Here is a 24476-nt window from a genome sequence, read left to right on the forward strand (position 1 = left end):
GCTCCATGCTTGTGTCTTAATAAATGTTTTATAAATAATTATATCATTTTGTAATTGATTGTTATTTCTGACAGTTAGAAGTTATTAGGTATTTTAAGTGATCTCATCGAAAGTGAAGCGTAATTTCGCCTTAAACTGTTTTTATATTAATGAAAATAAAAGTAGCTCATAACTGAAAAAAATCTCACCTATCTTCACAAGAGAAAATGACACAAAGCACAAACAGATGCAAAACATTAAAATATTCGTTGCCAGAGTAAATGTAGGCAGGAGAAGGGTATTATTGAAAAAATATGTTTTTCGTTCTATAGGGATGTCACTTTATCAACTCACAAGTTTTTGTGTTGAGCTAATATGAGTCAACACTTCTTTCTCCCGGCAGCTCTAATATCAGGTGGGTTTTTTTTTTTAGATTAAAAAAGTAGAACAACTGGTAAAACAATTTATTTAAATATTTTTTACGTCTGAATTTACTTAGATGAGATAACTTGAGTAGAACCCTACCCGCTCATTGTGGGTCTTCTTTGCAAGGACAACAGAGATCATCTCTGCTTCCAGAACCTCCCTATGTTAAGGATCTGACTCCACATAAGGGCTGGCTTACCCCATCACTGCTGGCTGACGCAGGAACTGGGTCATGGTGGATACGACACAAGGGTCTGTTCCAAGGACCACACCCCTGGGGTCCCCGAGAAGGGTCCCTAAAACCCATGGCTGGGAGGTAGCAGGGGGCAGGCTGGTTCCTGAAAACTGTCATGAACAAGGAGGGGCTTTTGGTGGCCCTGGGCCCGAATTAATTGTCAAAGAATTTATTGACAAACAAAATCAATAACATCTGAAGTATTCCTTGATGTTCATGTAGACTTTTGTTTCATTATCAATCATTAAAAAGATCTTAAACATTTGTAAAATGTGTTAGAGCTGTGTACAACTATGCTACTTTCTACCGTAAACCATGCAATCTTTTTCTATACACAGCATAAAAGTGCAAAATAGGTCTGCTAAAATAAAGTGTTACCACAAAGCAAACTGAGGACTCATATTATCACGAGACTTTATTCAATCATTCACTTTGATATGAACACTTACAGTATCAGCATTTTCATTCGTTTGGTTGTGACATTAAATCTCATATTGTAAAGATTCAACATTGTAATTAGTAATATATTGTTCATTTAGACTATTCAGGTTTATCCTTTTTCATGCAAAGTGTAAATCGTTAGTTGTTCTAGTCCCTACTACACCGTTTTTTTCATTGTCAGTGTCCGAGCTGTGTTACTACAAAATCAGGCAATCAGACAACCCAGCACTCCAAAAGTGTTGGTTGGTTTGCTAATGTCCTGTAGTTTTTGTTGTATCTGACAGATTGCCTGTTTATTCTTTTGACATCTCAGTAATCCTCTCTCAGTCTCATGAAAGAGAACATCAACATGCAGGATTACTTTTGGAAATATTTGAGACCATCCTGTCCCACTTGTTGAGTAGTCTGTCTTTCGGGTATGGTGCATCAGAACCAGGATGATGTCTTTATTATCTGCACACAGCAGAAAAAACACTAAATAAATAAAATCAAATACAAAGCTATTGCATTGTTACTGTTTTGAATGATAGAGGGCTGAAACCATAAGAAAAGATTTTTCCATGATTATCTGCAAAACTGAATTAAAATATTAATAAGCATATTGATAGTGAGTAAAGTTAAAGAGAAATTATGGAAAACTGAACACACTTCATATTACTGTGACCAAGCTTTATGGTACCTGGTGCTTTAGCCATGGCTGCCTCCACATCTGACCCAACACGAGAGTTGATTGGGCAGAAAACAATGACAGTGTTGCATTCCCGTAGGTCTGTGCTCTCCACCAGTAGCTGTTGAGACAAGTTTACTTGGTACAGCACATCTTTGTCCGCCCCGAAGGTCTCAGCTGTGCAGTAACTGTAGATCTTTACTGCATCTGCACACATTTTGAAAAGAGGAAAAACTTAACAGAAAAGCTTTAGGTCTTTTTTCTTAAAAAAAGTTTGATTGGATGCTCACTCTGACACATGACTAAATGGCAAATTTTGTCTTCTTGATAAGAAACAAGGTTGTATTTACCATGTAATGAAGTAATGCATAGTGTGGTACATAGTGTGGTGTGATTTGTAAAATGAAAAAAAGTGGCATTTGTAAGAGGTTGAAACTTTTCCTCCAATGGAAAAAACTCTGGAAACACTGTTAATCCACCAATTATTTTGTTTTACTGTCAGTGTCATGTAGAGGAGTCTTTTCCCAACCTTTCGGAAGAATGGAGAACACAAACTTCGTCCAAAAACCTCTCAGACTCCACAACAAAGACTCCAACTGATAAAACACACACATCCACACATGTGCAATAAGACTAATGTGCAATAATCTTTTCTGGCATCATTGTATTTTTACCAAATTGTATAAAGCATTTGTACTCTATTTTTATCCTATTGTATATTTTATTCTATTTTATTCTACTGTATATAGTATTTATTCTATTCTATTCTGTACAGTTGTGTACTGTATTTATTCTTATTATATTCTAATTTTTGCTTCATAACTTTTGCACTGTCCACTTCCTGCTGTAACAAAACAAATTTCCCACGTGTGGGACTAATAAAGGTTATCTTATCTTATGTTTAGCTGTTTTTTTGTAAAAAGATAACAATGTTAGCCTTTTCTGCAGCTATAGGGCATATATGGTCTCACTCTTGGCTGGAAGCAGTGCTTAAACAATGGAAAAAACACAAACTTTGTCCAAAAACCTCTCATGTTTAACTGTTTTCCACTTTTTCTTTGGTCATTTTAGCCTTTTTGGCCAGGGTGAAGGGAGTATCTGCCATCAAACAAGAAGACAGCCGCATGTAACTACGACAGTGTTTGCTAGTTCACCTTACATGCATTAATATAATAACGTGGTTAGCGTACTCAACATAAATTACACACGAACAACATTAAGCTACTCAAGCAGAGAGCGCTGCTCTAAAAGAACGTACGTACCTGGGCCCGCCTACTATCCTTGGAAACATAAAATGATTGGCTAGAATCTGAAGTGTATCACATCTCAGGAAAAAAAGCACCGAAATAAAGCACCGAAATGTGCGCTGCTTTTCGGTCTGGTTACTACCGTTTATGTCAGAACCGGTGCTATAATGGCACCGGATACCGGTACCCATCCCTAGTCAGCACTATAATGAAAATGAGGTATTATGAGTATAAATGTTATAAGAATTTTATCAATGCCTTTAAGAACAACATGAATTCAATGCAGTGACTAAGTTGGATAGCAAGCTACACTGTAGCCACAGCTGCCCTGGGGCGCACTGACAGAGGCGAGGCAGCAGGCATAAAGTCAGCACTTTAATAATGACTCAGCACTATAATAAAAATGAGGTATTATTGAGGTATCATTATTATAAGAATTACATCAATGCCATGAACAAGAAGACTGTGGTGACTAAGTTGGATATCTGCATTAAACAATTTGTCACTTACTTTTAGATTTTTCCATGATCAAATCTGAAGACCTGAAAGAAAGAAAGATATAAAAATAAGAAGCAAAAGGTAACAGATGTCCAAGTCCACTATGTTAGGTCTATGCTAACATACTCTACAAGGAGGTACACTTTGGACAGATCATCAGTCTATTGCAGGGTAAAGTCAGCATTGCAGCAGTTAATTCGCTCAGGTTTAATAGTGTAAGCAAAAAAAAAGAAAAAGGAAAAAATAAGCAAAGTGATATATGTCTCCAGCTAACAAACTGTTCTGTGTAATCCATGTTCTCAAACATCAGAAAATGCAAACTAGAAAACAAAACCAACCAGACAGATAAAAAAAAATGAAATTAAAATACCAAAACATATAAAACAACATCAGTCTGGCTTCCTACCTTGTGCTGCTGCTGTGACTGCTGCAGAGAGGAGGATGCAGTGAAACTACTCAAAGAGAGCACTTGGTCTTTTATAGAGTAGCCTGCCCACTTCCACTTTCTGTTTTATTTTTACGATAAAGCATGTGGTTTGTAGGAAATCTACCTCCCGTGTCTTGGAAGTTGCCTCTAAATCAATATTTTAGAAATTGGCAACTTTTTGCAGAAAAACAATAAGTGAGCAGTCTGCTGGTTTCAGAGATAAAACAATATACAGGTCCTTCTCAAAATATTAGCAGATTGTGATAAAGTTCATTATTTCCTGTAATGTACTGATAAACATTAGACTTTCATATATTTTAGATTCATTACACACAACCGAAGTAGTTCAAGCCTTTCATTGTTTTAATATTGATGATTTTGGCATACATAACTCATGAAAACCCCAAATTCCTATCTCAAAAAATTAGCATATTTCATCCGACCAATAAAAGAAAAGTGTTTTTAATACAAAAAAAGTCAACCTTCAAATAATTATGTTCAGTTATGCACTCAATACTTGGTCGGGAATCCTTTTGCAGAAATGACTGCTTCCATGCGGCGTGGCATGGAGGCAGTCAGCCTGTGGCACTGCTGAGGTGTTACGGAGGCCCAGGATGCTTCGATAGCGGCCTTAAGCTCATCCAGAGTGTTGGGTCTTGAGTCTCTCAACTTTCTCTTCACAATATCCCACAGATTCTCTATGGGGTTCAGGTCAGGAGAGTTGGCAGGCCAATTGAGCACAGTAATACCATGGTCAGTAAACCATTTACCAGTGGTTCTTACACTGTGAGCAGGTGCCAGGTCGTGCTGAAAAATGAAATCTTCATCTCCATAAAGCTTTTCAACAGATGGAAGCATGAAGTGCTCCAAAATCTCCTGATAGCTAGCTGCATTGACCCTTGATAAAACACAGTGGACCAACACCAGCAGCTGACATGGCACCCCAGACCATCACTGACTGTGGGTACTTGACACTGGACTTCAGGCATTTTGGCATTTCCCTCTCCCCAGTCTTCCTCCAGACTCTGGGACCTTGATTTCCGAATGACATGCAAAAGTTGCTTTCATCCGAAAAAAGTACTTTGGACCACTGAGCAACAGTCCAGTGCTGCTTCTCTGTAGCCCAGGTCAGGCGCTTCTGCCGCTGTTTCTGGTTCAAAAGTGGCTTGACCTGGGGAATGCGGCACCTGTAGCCCGTTTCCTGCACACGCCTGTACACGGTGGCTCTGGATGTTTCTACTCCAGACTCAGTCCACTGCTTCCGCAGGTCCCCCAGGGTCTGGAATCAGTTCTTCTCCACAATCTTCCTCAGGGTCCGGTCACCTCTTCTCGTTGTGCAGCGTTCTCTGCCACACTTTTTCCTTCCCACAGACTTCCCACTGAGGTGCCTTGATACAGCACTCTGGGAACAGCCTATTCGTTCAGAAATTTCTTTCTGTCTTACCCTCTTGCTTGAGGGTGTCAATGATGGCCTTCTGGACAGCAGTCAGGTCGGCAGTCTTACCAATGATTGCAGTTTTGAGTAATGAACCAGGCTGGGAGTTTTTAAAAGCCTCAGGAATCTTTTGCAGGTGTTTAGAGTTAATTCGTTGATTCAGATGATTAGGTTAATAGCTCGTTTAGTGAACCTTTTCATGATATGCTAATTTTTTGAGATAGGAATTTTGGGTTTTCATGAGTTATGTATGCCAAAATCATCAATATTAACAATGAAAGGCTTGAACTACTTCAGTTGTGTGTAATGAATCTAAAATATATAAAAGTCTAATGTTTATCAGTACATTACAGGAAATAATGAACTTTACCACAATATGCTAATTCTTTGAGAAGGACCTGTAAATATATGTGAACAGGCATTTTCATTTGCTGTGTTCATCAGTAATGATTAATTATAGCCTGCAAACACTTCTGAGTTTCACATTTTGAAAGATAAATACATTTGTCCATTTGATCTTTTCTAATAATTGCAAAGTCATGTAAGGGAAAAGTCAGATGAGGTTTGGATCAAAAAGTGTCAGGAAAGCAAAGCATCAGATAAATTGCTTCCCAGAAATGGTTTTTTACAACAGTCATGGTTTGTCATAAGGAAAGCGAAAGTGAATGAGATTCATCTATATAAGACCGACTGTGTTTCCTTCAACAGCTTCACTTGATCTTTGCCTCTGCAGCTGCATCACAATACAGGTAAGATGTCTTTAACGGAGTTGTATTTTTACCTCCTTCCCTTCATTACTTTAATGTAGAAGACAATATTTGTGCAAAGTCTTTGGTTTTATGTTCAAGTTCGGAACTCATTTAGTTTAAGGTTATAATTATTCCATAAACTTTTTCTTTTTGGAGGTGGGGGGTGATCAGTGAAATATTTTATGTGTTATTGATTAATATCAAATTTATTTTTACTTCTTCAGTTTTCACCATGGGAGGTAGCTCTTCTTCTCCTACACGTAAGTAACATATAGTGAAGACATTGTTCTCTGTTGCAGGACAAGGCAAGAGCTGCTTATTATATTCCCACTACAAACAATTCAGAAATATTAATTGAAACTGAAACTGTATTTTACTTCCTGTATGTTTCACTTTGTAGCACCTCCAGCTCCACCACGTCCCCCTAGTAAGTTATTTCATGAATTTAATAACGCAATTTCTGCAAATTATTTGCACATGTTTGTGCACATAACTGTCTAATATGTTTCATGTTGTTTGTGTTTTAATTTGATCTTGTAGCACCTCCACCTTCTCCTAGTAAGTTTCATTTTAGAACATTGGTTACTGTTATTCGCAGATTATTTTGAACAAAACTGTTTTCTCCTGTTTACAAATACAGTTGCATCTATTTCACTTTCTAAAATGCCTTTAATTTCATTTACAGCTTTGAAAACTCCGTGGAGACAAGTATCTTGGGGGTAAATCTACAGTTCCCAGTCTTGTGAACAAGACTGGAAACCAGCTTCTGACTGGATTTTATGCCTCACATGCTACTGCTCAACGCTTCTATGCAGGCTTTATTAAATGGACAACTTCCAATACGCATGTTTTCCTCAGGATGAATTACTGCGGCTTCTGTAATTGTCTATCTTTTTTAAAATAGCTCCATCATGAGGTCAGTATTTAGTTTGCATTGGAAATCTGATGATTCCTGACGATATGCCATTCAGAAAATGTCATCATGCTATTCTGAAAATGTGCTTAAATAAATTACAGGAAATATAAAAATATTCAAATTAAGCAATCTTCATAGATAAACCAGCTGACATATAACAGTTTGTTATTAGTTAATTGGTTAAGTAACGCCCAAGTAAATACTGGACTAGATCGTTAATGATGAAGACAGGAGGGAGGAGTCATCTACATTTCTACATTTACATTTTATATTTTATCTACATTTCAGAGACATAAATGAGGACCTTTCCACAAATGTGTTTCCATGTTATGATGTCCTCGTGTTTATAATCTAACTGCTGCACTGACCTCTTTTTTTAATTAAATGCTTTCCTTTAAAAAGCAGCCCCACAGAGGTATTAGGATGATTTCATGTTAAAAGTACATCTACAATATATTAAACTCGTTTTAACCCCATTTGCAGGAACCAGGCAGATCTGCAGTATGTGAAGAATTTTCAGCTTCAAAATGACCAAGTGAGACATGTCAGAGTTTTGCTCTATGGCCCAGTCGGTGCTGGGAAGTCCAGCTTCATCAATTCTGTCAGCAATGCCTTACGGAGAAGAATAACCTCTCCAGCTTTGACCAACGCAACAAACGAGGAGGGAGGAAGTTTCACCAAAAAAGTAATTTCTTTTTATTTACACTGACTCGATGTCTGGAAATTTAACAAGTGAAACTGTAACTTATGGTAAAATATTAGCCTACAGACCATGTTAAAGATTTAATAAGTAATTAAAACATTTGATTATGTTTAAAACAAATCGTATCTCCTCCCAAGTTGTTTGGAAACCTTTTATTGTCTTTCAGTATGAAACCCACAACATTAAGAAGGACGCAGAGCAGTTTTACCCATTTGTCTTCAATGACCTGATGGGTTTGGAAGAAGGGAGTGGACGAGGAGTGAGAGTGGAAGACATCAAACTGGCCATGATGGGACATGTGAAGGAGGGTTATAAGGTACAATCATCAAACTATGAACTGTGTTTACTCTTTTAGTAAAACTCTCTAATTTTCTTCAAGTTATTTTGTGATCAAAAAAGTAAATCATATATTGATGAATTTATTCAAGTTTTTTAAAAAATACAGACATGCACAGTCTTTTTCATTCATGTTATTATTGAGATTCTTGTTATCGTATACAATGACTGCTTATGATCTTTGTAACATATTGCAGTTCAACCCTGCGTCTCCATTGTCCACGTCTGATTCTGGCTACAACCCTTCACCTTCTCCAGAGGACAGAGTTCATGTTGTGGTTTGTCTCTACTCTGGTAACACGACAGAAATTAACAGCTCAGTGTTACAGAAGATGAAAGCCATCAGAGAGACAGCCAGCGACTTGGGTAAGAGGGGACTGAGTGTGTAACAGACTTACAGTGCATTTAAAGAACATCTTGGTTATTTATTCTAACACTTTACTTGTAAAAGAAAACAAATGCATGTGCATGAAAAACATGGCTGAAATTCTGCATTAGACTTGGTTGTCTTAAAACTTCTGATAACAAAAAATGTATAACTATACCTGGTTAAATATGGACACAGTCTCTGCTGAAAGACAATCAGAGTGGAACACTAGTATTGTTGTTGTTGTTGTGCAAATTGTATACATAGTAAAAATTCCTGTCAAGTTAATCATAAAACATCTCATATTGCAGGTATTCCCCAGTTAGCTGTTCTTACCAAATTTGATGAGGCCTGTCCTGAAACTGAAAAGGACCTGAAGAATGTGTACAAAAGCAAGCTCGTGATGAGAAAGGTGAATTTTGGTTGGGTAAATGAAACATTGCAAACCTGTACTCAGATCTTACAGTGATTTATTTGTTTCTGTAAAACTCAGATGGGAGATCTGAGCTCAAAACTGGGGATCCCGCTTAACTTCATCCTTCCTGTGAAGAACTACAGTGAAGAAACACAACTGAATGACGACATCGACACTTTGATCCTGAGCGCACTGAGAATGATGATTGACCTGGGAGAAGACTTCATTGACTCTAAATTATAAATAAATTAAATTATAAATTATAAACTGACACATTCCTGACAGTTTGAGACATACACAGTGATGTAATACACTCGATGAATAATACATAATCCCAGTATAATAAGAGTCACTTTACTGAAAGCTGAAAGTCATTTCTGCAAAAGAAACACAAGTTTCATCTCTCTCTTTTCCTTTCTTAATATCGACTAACATCACAGAAATATATCGAAGAACATTTATAATCAAATAAAATAAAGCTGTCATTGTCTTTGCAGATACATTTCACACATGCACTCCAGCCATGAGCTTGTGTAGCCATCACCCAACTCTGCATGTTAGAATGCAAATGTGCACTGAAGATAAATAAATGTCTCATACATTTGCATTAAACCTTGTATGGTGTTTAGGTCTGTTGTACCCTTTTCAGTGTTTACCAAAATAAAAATGATACAATTAAAAAATATTCCTGAATAAGTTTTCTTTCAGTTTCTGTGAAGAACATACAACGATCAGGCATAACATTATGACCACCTGCCAACAGCAACATCAGACGTGTGCACTGTGGTCACAGCAGCATCTAATCCATCCAAGTTACATGGTTTATTAAAATAATCAAATTACAGCATTTACATTTATGTTAGACTACTTTTAATTAACTGCTTTAGCCCACTTACAATGAAAATTAAAAAAACTCTTGTTCATGACCTGTGCAGTATGTTAACACTATTAGAAGCAATAGCATGCCTATTACTATTAGAAGTAAAAATAACTCCAACTCCAATAACTCCAATTTTGAAAACACAAAATTTGTTTTATAAAGCTCTGACTTGTATTATGAGTGTCAAGAGATTCTATGACACTTCTTCAGCTGAGAATCAGAGAGGAGAAACACACAGTTTTACTTGCAGCAAGGGCAGCCACAGAGCACTCGCACAGAAGTGAGGGCTCCGAGACTCCGCTCTGCCACTGCCCTGGTCTGTATTTATATACATCATTGGGTGCGTTTTCCATATTACATTGGAATGTGGATGTGTATATGTGTGTGTGTGTGTGTGTGTGTGTGTGTGTGTGTGTGTGCTTCCAGGATGTGGGTGTGAATGCCAGAACACTCTGGAATGCACACAAAGCCTTTGCAGACTACTGAAGATCACACATCCTTTCACTACACAATCGATTATACACCTCTAAGCATATATGGTTAAATATTTCTTAATACAAATGACAATAATAAAATCTAAACCCAACATCACCACCCAACAGCCTAAGTCATCAAAAGGTTAACATGCAGTACTCTACCATATGCAGACTTATATCATTAAAAGATTATACTGACTACTTAGTACAATTTTCTATTGACAATGAGTATGAGTCTGTATTCTCGGAGAGAGTCTGTAACTCTCTGTCTGCAAAATTCAGTATATAATGACCAATGTTGGGCAATTAATTATATAGTTACTTCTTCAAAAAAAGTAACTGAGTTTTGCAAACAACAAAGTTTCTTGCAGCTATTTACCTAAAAATGCAGCCAAGGCGATTTTTAAAATAAATATTTCAAACTATTTACAGAACAATCAGCTGTTCTGCATCAAATCTGATGCCACACAAATTATTTGTGCCACTCCAAAAAATAATTTCTGTCCATTATGAGATAAAGTAGAACAACAGCCTGATACTTGCAGGCCTGACAACAGGAGATGTATCACTCCTGTAACACCTGTAACACTCAGCAGTCGCCTCATTGTTCTGACACACACAACAAAACTATTGACTACACTACACACTAACTACACACTAACTACACACTAACTACACAAGATTTGCGCTAAATGTTTCAAATCTCTCACATCTCAAAACACCGCTGTCACTCCTAAAACTTCCCCCTTCCTAAACAACTAAATGCCACGTTGTCATATCATTTCTTGATTGGTTGACATGGTAAATATTTCCACCAATAGGAAAGGCTGGGGGGGGGGTTAGCTCAATTGGCTGGACTATGGGATAAGTTGGCATCGTTCTAATCCCATACAGGAGCAGCCAGTCACTTACTGACTAACACTGCAAAACAGAGTTGTTAACATATTTACGATTTTCTTTTTCTTTTTTTTTTGTGCGCAATGCAGATTTTCTGTGCGTAGAGACAGTGCCAGCAATGCGCAATTGCGCATGTGCGCAGCTTGGAAGGAACATTGCCACCTGCCTAATATCTTGTTGGTCCCCCTCTTGCTGTCAAAACATCCCTCACCCATTGACGCATGGATTTCACTGGACTCCTGAAGGTGTGCGTAGATTAGCAATATTTGCAACCTGCGTTGTGGAGCCTTCATGGTTTAGACTTGTTTTACCAGAACATCCCACTCTGAGTAATCCAGACCTGACCTGAGTAATTTGTCATCAGTTGAAGCTCACCGTTGTGCTCCTAGAACATTTTTACTTTGAGGCAGGGGCATTATCCTGATGAAAAGGCTATAGTCATCAGTGAGTTCTGTTTCCATGAAGTGTGTACATGGTCTGCAATAATAATTATGTATGTGTCAAAGTAACCTACACATGTACCACAGGACCTACGTTAAAGCAGCAGAAAATTGCCCATAGCTACAAACTGCCTCTGTCAGCTTTGCCTTCTTTCCATAGTGCATACTGGTGTCAGGTAAGTGACACACGTGCACCTGGTCTCCACCTGATGTAGAAGAAAACATGATTCATCAACACTCTCTTTTTTCATGTCTGGTCAAGGTCAGGTTTTACAACAGGGCACTAGCCCAAATCAGAGCTAACAGCTGACCTGATTGGATATTTTGAGGGGCAGTAACAACAACAACAACAACAACAACAACAATAATAATAATAATAATAATAATGATAATGATAATAATAATAATAATAATGTGGAATGAACATTCAATTATTATTTTTTTATTTATCAATTAAGAGATACCTTTTTTTACTCATACGTTTCTTGCACTTTACAAAAATCCACTTTAAGTTGCTGTGTTGTGCTGTGTTTAGTTGTGTGTGGTGCCGATGTGGGTTAATTACCATTTTCATTGTACTAATGTACAAGGTATGACTGTGCAATGACAATAAAGAAGTTAAAGTTATATGAAGAAGTTCAAGTGAAGTTTGATCAAACAGCAGAACACATTAAGGTCCAGGCCCGACACACAGAGAGGCAGATTAAGGAGCAGTTTAAGAAGCTTCACCAGTTTCTAGCAGAGGAAGAGGAGGCCAGGCTGGCTGCACTGAGGGAGGAAGAGGAGCAGAAGAGTGGGATGATGAAGGAGAAGATGGAGGCTCTGAGCAGAGAGATAGCAGCTCTTTCAGACACAGTCAGAGCCACAGAGGAGGAGCTGAGAGCTGAAGACGTCTCATTCCTGCACAACTACAAGGCTGCAGTGGAAAGAGTCCAGCGCTGCCCCCTGCTGGATGATCCACAGCTGCCCTCAGGAGCTCTGATAGACCAGGCCAAACACCTGGGCAACCTGACCTTCAACATCTGGAACAACATGAAGGACATGGTCTCCTACACTCCTCTCATTCTGGACCCAAACACTGCTCATCCAAACCTCATCCTGTCTGAAGATCTGACCAGTGTGAGATGAGGAGGAGAGAGGCAGCAGCTTCCTGATAATCCAGAGAGGATTGATTGTTCCTGCTCTGTCCTGGGCTCTGAGGGCTTTAACTCAGGGACTCACAGCCTGGATGTTGAGGTTGGAGAAAGTACAGGGTGGGTACTGGGTGTGTTTGAAGAACCTCTACAGACAAAAGTAATTGTGCTTCTCTCCCATTAGAGAAGAAGCTCCAGAGGATCAGAGTGAATCTGGACTGGAACAGAGGAAAGCTGTCGTTCTCTGATCCTGATACTAACACACACATACACACCTTCACACACACTTTCACTCACAGGATGTTTCCATACATTAATACTTTGGATGGTAAAGTGAAGGTGTTGCCGTTGAAGGTGTCAGTGTCAGTGGAGCAGATGAGCTGAGGATGATGATGTTTCTAATGTTGTTTCCTGTCAGTGAATTGAAGCTGTTAAACTGCAGCTGTCCTCCTGCTGCCTCGTTGTTCCAAAGCTCTTTGTTTCTCTTTTAGTTCTCACTGTTTCTTTCTGTTTCTGCTGTCCACCTTTTCACATGGAAAATCATTTCACTGTTTCTCACTGAATGACTCCCCAAACTAGATTTGAAATTCTATCAAGTTTCTAATCATTACAAGTGATTCATGTTTCTATTTGATGTGTGAACTGTTGAGCTTTAGTAAGCCATTATTAAGATCTTATTTTATCATTTATAAAGCATTACTTCACCTTAGTGTTCATTTATAAATATTTATTCTTGATAAAGCCCTATATCATTGTATTCTTTCTAAATAAATTATAAAGTCTTTAGATGCAAATTTATATATTTATTGATTAACATGTGAGCTCCATGCTTGTGTCTTAATAAATGTTTTATAAATAATTATATCATTTTGTAATTGATGGTTATTTCTGACAGTTAGAAGTTATTAGGTATTTTAAGTGACCTCATCGAAAGTGAAGCGTAATTTCGCCTTAAACTGTTTTTATATTAATGAAAATAAAAGTAGCTCATAACTGAAAAAAATCTCACCTATCTTCACAAGAGAAAATGACACAAAGCACAAACAGATACAAAACATTAAAATATTTGTTGCCAGAGTAAATGTAGGCAGGAGAAGAGTATTATTGAAAAAATATGTTTTTCGTTCTATAGGGATGTCACTTTATCAACTCACAAGTTTTTGTGTTGAGCTAATATGAGTCAACACTTCTTTCTCCCGGCAGCTCTAATATCAGGTGGGTTTTTTTTTTTTAGATTAAAAAAGTAGAACAACTGGTAAAACAATTTATTTAAATATTTTTTACGTCTGAATTTACTTAGATGAGATAACTTGAGTAGAACCCTACCCGCTCATTGTGGGTCTTCTTTGCAAGGACAACGGAGATCATCTCTGCTTCCTGAACCTCCCTATGTTAAGGATCTGACACCACATAAGGGCTGGCTTACCCCATCACTGCCGGCTGATGCAGGAACTGGGTCATGGTGGATACGACACAAGGGTCTGCCCCAAGGACCACACCCCTGGGGTCCCCGAGAAGGGTCCCTAAAACCCATGGCTGGGAGGTGGCAGGGCCAGGCTGGTTCCTGAAAACTGTCATGAACAAGGAGGGGCTTTTGGTGGCCCTGGGCCCGAATTAATTGTCAAAGAATTTATTGACAAACAAAATCAATAACATCTGAAGTATTCCTTGATGTTCATGTAGACTTTTGTTTCATTATCAATCATTAAAAAGATCTTAAACATTTGTAAAATGTGTTAGAGCTGTGTACAACTATGCTACTTTCTACCGTAAACCATGCAATCTTTTTCTATAGACAGCATAAAAGTGCAAAATAGGTCTGCTAAAATAAAGTGTTACCACAAAGGAAACTGAGGACTCATATTATCACGAGAGTTTATTCAATCATTCACTTTGATATGAACACTTACAGTATCAGCATTTTCATTCGTTTGGTTGTGACATTAAATCTCATGTTGTAAAGATTCAACATTGTAATTAGTAATATATTGTTCATTTAGACTATTCAGGTTTATCCTTTTTCATGCAAAGTGTAAATCGTTAGTTGTTCTAGTCCCCACTACACCGTTTTTTTCATTGTCAGTGTCCGAGCTGTGTTACTACAAAATCAGGCAATCAGACAACTCAGTCCAAAAGTGTTGGTTGGTTTGCTAATGTCCTGTAGTTTTTGTTGTATCTGACAGATTGCCTGTTTATTCTTTTGACATCTCAGTAATCCTCTCTCAGTCTCATGAAAGAGAACATCAACATGCAGGATTACATTTGGAAATATTTGAGACCACTCTGTATCACTTGTTGAGTAGTCTGTCTTTCGGGTATGGTGCATCACAACCAGGATGATGTCTTTATCACCTGCACACAGCAGAAAAAACACTAAATAAATAAAATCAAATACAAAGCCATTGCATTGTTACTGTTTTGAATGATAGAGGGCTGAAACCATAAGAAAAGATTTTTCCATGATTATCTGCAAAACTGAATTAAAATATTAATAAACATATTGATAGTGAGTAAAGTTAAAGAGAAAATATGGAAAACTGAACACACTTCATATTACTGTGACCAAGCTTTATGGTACCTGGTGCTTTAGACATGGCTGCCTCCACATCTGACCTAACACGAATGTTGATTGGGCAGAAAACAATGACAGTGTTGCATTCCTGTAGGTCTGTGCTCTCCACCAGTAGCTGTTGAGACAAGTTTACAACTTGGTACAGCACATCTTTGTCCGCCCCGAAGGTCTCAGCTGTACAGTAACTGTAGATCTTTACTGCATCTGCACACATTTTGAAAAGAGGAAAAACTTAACAGAAAAGCTTTAGGTCTTTTTTAAAAAAAAAAGTTTGATTGGATGCTCACTCTGACACATGACTAAATGGCAAATTTTGTCTTCTTGATAAGAAACAAGGTTGTATTTACCATGTAATGACGTAATGCATAGTGTGGTACATAGTGTGGTGTGATTTGTAAAAAGAAAAAGAGTGGCATTGGTAAGAGGTTGAAACTTTTCCTCCAATGGAAAAAACTCTGGAAACACTGTTAATCCACCAATTATTTTGTTTTACTGTCAGTGTCATGTAGAGGAGTCTTTTCCCAACCTTTCGGAAGAATGGAGAACACAAACTTCGTCCAAAAACGACAACAACAAAGACTCCAACTGATAAAACACACACATCCACACATGTGCAATAAGACTAATGTGCAATACTCTTTTCTGGCATCGTTGTATTTTTACCAAATTGTATAAAGCATTTGTACTCTATTTTTATCCTATTGTATATTTTATTCTATTTTATTCTACTGTATATAGTATTTATTCTATTCTATTCTGTACAGTTGTGTACTGTATTTATTCTTATTATATTCTAATTTTTGCTTCATAACTTTTGCACTGTCCACTTCCTGCTGTAACAAAACAAATTTCCCACGTGTGGGACTAATAAAGGTTATCTTATCTTATGTTTAGCTGTTTTTTGTAAAAAGATAACATTGTCGGACTTTTCTGCAGCTATAGGGCATATATGGTATCACTCTTGGCTGGAAGCAGTGCTTAAACAATGGAAAAAACACAAACTTTGTCCAAAAACCTCTCATGTTTAACTGTTTTCCACTTTTTCTTTGGTCATTTTAGCCTTTTTGGCCAGGGTGAAGGGAGTATCTGCCATCAAACAAGAAGACAGCCGCATGTAACTACGACAGTGTTTGCTAGTTCACCTTACATGCATTAATATAATAACGTGGTTAGCGTACTCAACATAAATTACACACGAACAACATTAAGCTACTCAAGCAGAGAGCGCTGCTCTAAAAGAACGTACGTACCTGGGCCCGCCTACTATCCTTGGAAACATAAAATGATTGGCTAGAATCTGAAGTGTATCACATCTCAGGAAAAAGAGCACCGAAATAAAGCGCTGTTTTTCGGTCTGGTTACTACCGTTTATGTCAGAACCGGTGCTATAATGGCACCGGATACCGGTACCCATCCCTAGTCAGCACTATAATGAAAATGAGGTATTATGAGTATAAATGTTATAAGAATTTCATCAATGCCTTTAAGAACAACATGAATTCAATGCAGTGACTAAGTTGGATAGCAAGCTACACTGTAGCCACAGCTGCCCTGGGGCGCACTGACAGAGGCGAGGCAGCAGGCATAACGTCAGCACTTTAATAATGACTCAGCACTATAATAAAAATGAGGTATTATTGAGGTATCATTATTATAAGAATTACATCAATGCCATGAACAAGAAGACTGTGGTGACTAAGTTGGATATCTGCATTAAACAATTTGTCACTTACTTTTAGATTTTTCCATGATCAAATCTGAAGACCTGAAAGAAAGAAAGATATAAAAATAAGAAGCAAAAGGTAACAGATGTCCAAGTCCACTATGTTAGGTCTATGCTAACATACTCTACAAGGAGGTACACTTTGGACAGATCATCAGTCTATTGCAGGGTAAAGTCAGCAATGCAGCAATTAATACACTCAGGTTTAATAGTGTAAGCAAAAAAAAAGAAAAAGGAAAAAAAAAGCAAAGTGATATATGTCTCCAGCTAACAAACTGTTCTGTGTAATCCATGTTCTCAAACATCAGAAAATGCAAACTAGAAAACAAAACCAACCAGACAGATAAAAAATGAAATTAAAATACCAAAACATATAAAACAACATCAGTCTGGCTTCCTACCTTGTGCTGCTGCTGTGACTGCTGCAGAGAGGAGGATGCAGTGAAACTACTCAAAGAGAGCACTTGGTCTTTTATAGAGTAGCCTGCCCACTTCCACTTTCTGTTTTATTTTTACGATAAAGCATGTGGTTTGTAGGAAATCTACGTCCCGTGTCTTGGAAGTTGCCTCTAAATCAATATTTTAGAAATTGGCAACTTTTTGCAGAAAAACAATAAGTGAGCAGTCTGCTGGTTTCAGAGATAAAACAATATACAGGTCCTTCTCAAAATATTAGCAGATTGTGATAAAGTTCATTATTTCCTGTAATGTACTGATAAACATTAGACTTTCATATATTTTAGATTCATTACACACAACTGAAGTAGTTCAAGCCTTTCATTGTTTTAATATTGATGATTTTGGCATATATAACTCATGAAAACCCCAAATTCCTATCTCAAAAAATTAGCATATTTCATCCCACCAGTAAAAGAAAAGTGTTTTTAATACAAAAAAAGTCAACCTTTAAATAATTATGGTCAGTTATGCACTCAATACTTGGTTGGGAATCCTTTTGCAGAAATGACTGCTTCAGTGCGGCGTGGCATGGAGGCAATCAGCCTGTGGCACTGCTGAGGTGTTATGGAGGCCCAGGATGCTTCGATAGCGGCCTTAAGCTCATCCAGAGTGTTGGGTCTTGAGTCTCTCAACTTTCTCTTCACAATATCCCACAGATTCTCTATGGGGTTCAGGTCAGGAGAGTTGGCAGGCCAATTGAGCACAGTAATACCATGGTCAGTAAACCATTTACCAGTGGTTCTTACACTGTGAGCAGGTGCCAGGTCGTGCTGAAAAATGAAATCTTCATCTCCATAAAGCTTTTCAACAGATGGAAGCATGAAGTGCTCCAAAATCTCCTGATAGCTAGCTGCATTGACCCTTGATAAAACACAGTGGACCAACACCAGCAGCTGACATGGCACCCCAGACCATCACTGACTGTGGGTACTTGACACTGGACTTCAGGCATTTTGGCATTTCCCTCTCCCCAGTCTTCCTCCAGACTCTGGCACCTTGATTTCCGAATGACATGCAAAAGTTGCTTTCATCCGAAAAAAGTACTTTGGACCACTGAGCAACAGTCCAGTGCTGCTTCTCTGTAGCCCAGGTCAGGCGCTTCTGCCGCTGTTTCTGGTTCAAAAGTGGCTTGACCTGGGGAATGCGGCACCTGTAGCCCGTTTCCTGCACACGCCTGTACACGGTGGCTCTGGATGTTTCTACTCCAGACTCAGTCCACTGCTTCCGCAGGTCCCCCAGGGTCTGGAATCAGTTCTTCTCCACAATCTTCCTCAGGGTCCGGTCACCTCTTCTCGTTGTGCAGCGTTCTCTGCCACACTTTTTCCTTCCCACAGACTTCCCACTGAGGTGCCTTGATACAGCACTCTGGGAACAGCCTATTCGTTCAGAAAATTCTTTCTGTCTTACCCTCTTGCTTGAGGGTGTCAATGATGGCCTTCTGGACAGCAGTCAGGTCGGCAGTCTTACCAATGATTGCAGTTTTGAGTAATGAACCAGGCTGGGAGTTTTTAAAAGCCTCAGGAATCTTTTGCAGGTGTTTAGAGTTAATTCGTTGATTCAGATGATTAGGTTAAGAGCTCGTTTAGAGAACCTTTTCATGATATGCTAATTTTTTGAGATAGGAATTTTGGGTTTTCATGAGTTATGTATGCCAAAATCATCAATATTAAAACAATGAAAGGCTTGAACTACTTCAGTTGTGTGTAATGAATCTAAAATATATGAAAGTCTAATGTTTATCAGTACATTACAGGAAATAATGAACTTTATCACAATATGCAAATCTTTTGAGAAGGACCTGTAAATATATGTGAACAGGCATTTCCATTTGGTGTGTTCATCAGTAATGATTAATTATAGCCTGCAAACACTTATAAAGAATCTGAGTTTCACATTTTGAAAGATAAATACATTTGTCCATTTGATCTTTTCTAGTAATTGCAAAGTCATGTAAGGGAAAAGTCAGAAGCAAAGCATCAGGTAAATTGCTTCCCAGAAATGGTTTTTTACAACAGTCATGGTTTGTCATAAGGAAAGTGAAAGTGAATGAGATTCATCTATATAAGACCGACTGTGTTTCCTTCAACAGCTTCACTTGATCTTTGCCTCTGCAGCTGCATCACAATACAGGTAAGATGTCTTTACCATGTTTGTTAGCAGGTTCAAAAAGAGCCTTAGTGATTCATACAGTTCAATTTTATTCTGTTTTATTATGTGTGGAAAGTCCAGTCTGTAACAGAGTTGTATTTTTACCTCCTTCCCTTCATTAATTTAAAGTAGAAGACAATATTTGTGCAAAGTCTTTGGTTTTATGTTCAAGTTCGGAACTCATTTAGTTTAAGGTTATAATTATTCCATAAACTTTTTCTTTTTGGAGGTGGGGGGTGATCAGTGAAATATTTTATGTGTTATTGATTAATATCAAATTTATTTTTACTTCTTCAGTTTTCACCATGGGAGGTGGCTCTTTTTCTCCTACACGTAAGTAACATATAGTAAAGACATTGTTCTCTGTTGCAGGACAAGGCAAGAGCTGCTTATTATATTCCCACTACAAACAATTCAGAAATATTAATTGAAACTGAAACTGTATTTTACTTCCTGTATGTTTCACTTTGTAGCACCTCCAGCTCCACCACGTCGTCCTAGTAAGTTATTTCATGAATTTAATAACGCAATTTCTGCAAATTATTTGCACATGTTTGTGCACATAACTGTCTAATATGTTTCATGTTGTTTGTGTTTTAATTTGATCTTGTAGCACCTCCACCTTCTCCTAGTAAGTTTCATTTTAGAACATTGGTTACTGTTATTCGCAGATTATTTTGAATAAAACTGTTTTCTCCTGTTTACAAATACAGTTGCATCTATTTCACTTTCTAAAATGCCTTTAATTTCATTTACAGCTTTGAAAACTCCGTGGAGACAAGTATCTTGGGGGTAAATCTACAGTTCCCAGTCTTGTGAACAAGACTGGAAACCAGCTTCTGACTGGATTTTATGCCTCACATGCTACTGCTGAACGCTTCTATGCAGGCTTTATTAAATGGACAACTTCCAATACGCATGTTTTCCTCAGGATGAATTACTGTGGCTTCTGTAATTGTCTATCTTTTTTAAAATAGCTCCATCATGAGGTCAGTATTTAGTTTGCATTGGAAATCTGATGATTCCTGACGATATGCCATTCAGAAAATGTCATCATGCTATTCTGATAATGTGCTTAAATAAATTACAGGAAATATAAAAAAATTCAAATTAAGCAATCTTCATAGATAAACCAGCTGACATATAACAGTTTGTTATTAGTTAATTGGTTAAGTAACGCCCAAGTAAATACTGGACTAGATCGTTAATGATGAAGACAGGAGGGAGGAGTCATCTACATTTCTACATTTACATTTTATATTTTATCTACATTTCAGAGACATAAATGAGGACCTTTCCACAAATGTGTTTCCATGTTATGATGTCCTCGTGTTTTTAATCTAACTGCTGCACTGACCTCTTTTTTTAATTAAATGCTTTCCTTTAAAAAGCAACCCCACAGAGGTATTAGGATGATTTCATTTTAAAGTACATCTACAATATATTAAAGTTGTTTTAACCCCATTTGCAGGAACCAGGCAGATCTGCAGTATGTGAAGAATTTTCAGCTTCAAAATGACCAAGTGAGACATGTCAGAGTTTTGCTCTATGGCCCAGTCGGTGCTGGGAAGTCCAGCTTCATCAATTCTGTCAGCAATGCCTTACGGAGAAGAATAACCTCTCCAGCTTTGACCAACGCAACAAACGAGAAGGAAGGAAGTTTCACCAAAAAAGTAATTTCTTTTTATTTACACTGACTCGATGTCTGGAAATGTAACAAGTGAAACTGTAACTTATGATAAAATATTAGCCTACACACCATGTTCAAGATTTAATAAATAATTAAAACTTTTGATTATGTTTAAAACAAATCGTATCTCCTCCCAAGTTGTTTGTAAACCTTTTATTGTCTTTCAGTATGAAACCCACAACATTAAGAAGGACGCAGAGCAGTTTTACCCATTTGTCTTCAATGACCTGATGGGTTTGGAAGAAGGGAGTGGACGAGGAGTGAGAGTGGAAGACATCAAACTGGCCATGATGGGACATGTGAAGGAGGGTTATAAGGTACAATCATCAAACTATGAACTGTGTTTACTCTTTTAGTAAAACTCTCTAATTTTCTTCATGTTATTTTGTGATCAAAAAAGTAAATCATATATTGATGAATTTAGTCAAGTTTTTAAAAAAATACAGACATGCACAGTCTTTTTCATTCATGTTATTATTGAGATTCTTGTTACAGTATACAATGACTGCTTATGATCTTTGTAACATATTGCAGTTCAACCCTGCGTCTCCATTGTCCACGTCTGATTCTGGCTACAACCCTTCACCTTCTCCAGAGGACAGAGTTCATGTTCTGGTTTGTCTCTACTCTGGTAACACGACAGAAATTAACAGCTCAGTGTTACAGAAGATGAAAGCCATCAGAGAGACAGCCAGCGACTTGGGTAAGAGGGGACTGAGTGTGTAACAGACTTACAGTGCATTTAAAGAACATCTTGGTTATTTATTCTAACACTTTACTTGTAAAAGAAAACAAATGCATGTGCATGAAAAACATGGCTGAAATTCTGCATTAGACTTGCTTGTCTTAAAACTTCTGATAACAAAAAATGTATAACTATACCTGGTTAAATATGGACACAGTCTCTGCTGAAAGACAATCAGAGTGGAACACTAGTATTGTTGTTGTTGTTGTGCAAATTGTATACATAGTAAAAATTCCTGTCAAGTTAATCATAAAACATCTCATGTTGCCAGGTATTCCACAGTTAGCTGTTCTTACCAAATTTGATGAGGCCTGTCCTGAAACTGAAAAGGACCTGAAGAATACGTACAAAAGCAAGCTCGTGAAGAGAAAGGTGAATTTTGGCTGGAAAAATTTAACATTACATCGATACCTGTACTCAGATCTTACAGTAATTTATTTGTTTCTGTAAAAACTCAGATGGGAGATCTGAGCTCAAAACTGGGGATCCCGCTTAACTTCATCCTTCCTGTGAAGAACTACAGTGAAGAAACACAACTGAATGACGACATCGACACTTTGATCCTGAGCGCACTGAGAATGATGATTGACCTGGGAGAAGACTTCATTGACTCTAAATTATAAACTGACACATTCCTGACAGTTTCAGACATACACAGTGATCTAATACACTCGATGAATAATACATAATCCCAGTACAATAAGAGTCACTTTTTCCACACAGGTTGATGTTAATTACCAGATAAAATAAAAATCAGGAAGTTGTTAATAAAAGCTGATATGACTGAGTGTGATTAAACTGAAAAGAAACACAAGTTTCATCTCTCTCTTTTCCTTTCTTAATATCGACTAACATCACAGAAATATATCGAAGAACATTTATAATCAAATAAAATAAAGCTGTCATTGTCTTTGCAGATACATTTCACACATGCACTCCAGCCATGAGCTTGTGTAGCCATCACCCAACTCTGCATGTTAGAATGCAAATGTGCACTTAAGATAAATAAATGTCCCATACATTTGCATTAAACCTTGTATGGTGTTTAGGTCTGTTGTACCCTTTTCAGTGTTTACCAAAATAAAAATGATACAATTAAAAAATATTCCTGAATAAGTTTTCTTTCATTTTCTGTGAAGAACATACAACGATCAGGCATAACATTATGACCACCTGCCAACAGCAACATCAGACGTGTGCACTGTGGTAGAGTTGGATGTCTCGAGACCGGTCTTGGTCTCGAGACCGGTCTCGAGACCACTTTTACGCGGTCTTGGTCTCGTCTTGGTCTCGACGGACTTTTGTCTTGGTCTCGGTCTTGGTCTCCCTGTTTCGGTCTTCCGTTCTCAAATCGACATAGTGTTCGGGAGATTTGGAGTCAACCATCAGCGGAGCGGGGGGGTGGCTTACTGGGCTTAAGCCCGGGTCATTTTTTCAGAAGCATGGGGCACCGTCGTAAATTCCCCCTAATTTTGGTATGATCCGAGCTCAGGCACTAGGCGACTGAGCACAACACGCATGTGAGCGAGGGGGGAGAAGCTGCTGCCTGCGAGTTTGCTGCACACAGAGGAGAGCTTAAGTTTGACCAGGTACCAAAGCAAATCATTCGTACTGAACTAATAATGTAAATATGACGGTGTATCACAAAAGATTGATATCAAACTGATCAGTTGGTTGCGTTACTTGCTCTTCGAGTGAATCAACAAATGGATAAATAAAAAGCCGAACAACAATGCTGATTTTTTTTAGAGAGTCTTAGCTTACATTTCAAACTCTAAATCGGTTTCAATTGTGTAGCCTACTGATGAACACAACAATGGACATAAGGAGCTTCTTTCAAAGAAAAAACTCAGGTAGATGTTATTTTATATATTATGCTTTGTATGTTGTTCAGTATATCTATGCAAAACAAGAGGAATTTCAATACAGCAGTATATTCACAGATGAAACCAGATATTTACATACACTTTAGGTAGAAAACATAAAAACTATTTTTTACTGTTAAACATCAATTTAGAGTAAACTTTTGTTTTAGATAAATAAATATTGAAATATCTTTTGAATTAGTTAAATGTCAGAATAAAAAGAGGGAGCTGTCTATTTTAATCACTTTCATCAAATTTAGGAGTACATATACACTAAGTTTATTGTTAATAAATAAGAAAACTCCAGACGATCCCATTCTGAGCTGAAGAAGCTTCTGATAGGTTAGTAGAGTCCATGTGAGTAAATTGGTGGCACACCTGTGGACGCATATAAGGCAAAACACAGAGCCTGTTTCTGTGACATGTGAAAATCAAGAGATGTCAACCAAAACACCAGGAAAAGAATTGTGGAGCTCCATAAGTGTGGCTCAGTTTTGAATACAATTTGGTGCCATTTGCAATGAAGAAATACATATAGTTTCTCTCTTTACCCTTAAAGTTAACAAATATGTTTTTTATATTTATCAATCTAAAAAAATAAACATTT

The 24476-nt window shown here is 37.6% G+C and overlaps 2 protein-coding genes across 2 annotated transcripts; both read left to right on the forward strand.

The window, feature by feature from the left end:
* Window positions 1-6080: 6080 nt before the first annotated feature.
* LOC109194479 (interferon-induced protein 44) lies at window positions 6081-23011 on the forward strand. Its single transcript, XM_019356381.2, has 10 exons — window positions 6081-6104; window positions 6329-6364; window positions 20043-20069; window positions 20183-20200; window positions 20328-20361; window positions 21041-21242; window positions 21427-21576; window positions 21794-21962; window positions 22276-22376; window positions 22463-23011. Exons 2-10 carry the CDS (start codon window positions 6337-6339, stop codon window positions 22625-22627), a joined length of 894 nt encoding a protein of 297 aa, XP_019211926.1. The 5' UTR covers window positions 6081-6104; window positions 6329-6336; the 3' UTR covers window positions 22628-23011.
* On the forward strand, window positions 6997-9482 carry LOC112841756 (interferon-induced protein 44). The gene is made up of 6 exons (XM_025905373.1): window positions 6997-7020; window positions 7504-7705; window positions 7890-8039; window positions 8257-8425; window positions 8738-8838; window positions 8920-9482. Exons 1-6 carry the CDS (start codon window positions 7016-7018, stop codon window positions 9082-9084), a joined length of 792 nt encoding a protein of 263 aa, XP_025761158.1. The 5' UTR covers window positions 6997-7015; the 3' UTR covers window positions 9085-9482.
* Window positions 23012-24476: the final 1465 nt, after the last annotated feature.

The sequence above is a fragment of the Oreochromis niloticus genome, linkage group LG3, assembly GCF_001858045.2.
Source record: "Oreochromis niloticus isolate F11D_XX linkage group LG3, O_niloticus_UMD_NMBU, whole genome shotgun sequence".
Classification (NCBI taxonomy): Eukaryota; Metazoa; Chordata; class Actinopteri; order Cichliformes; family Cichlidae; genus Oreochromis; species Oreochromis niloticus.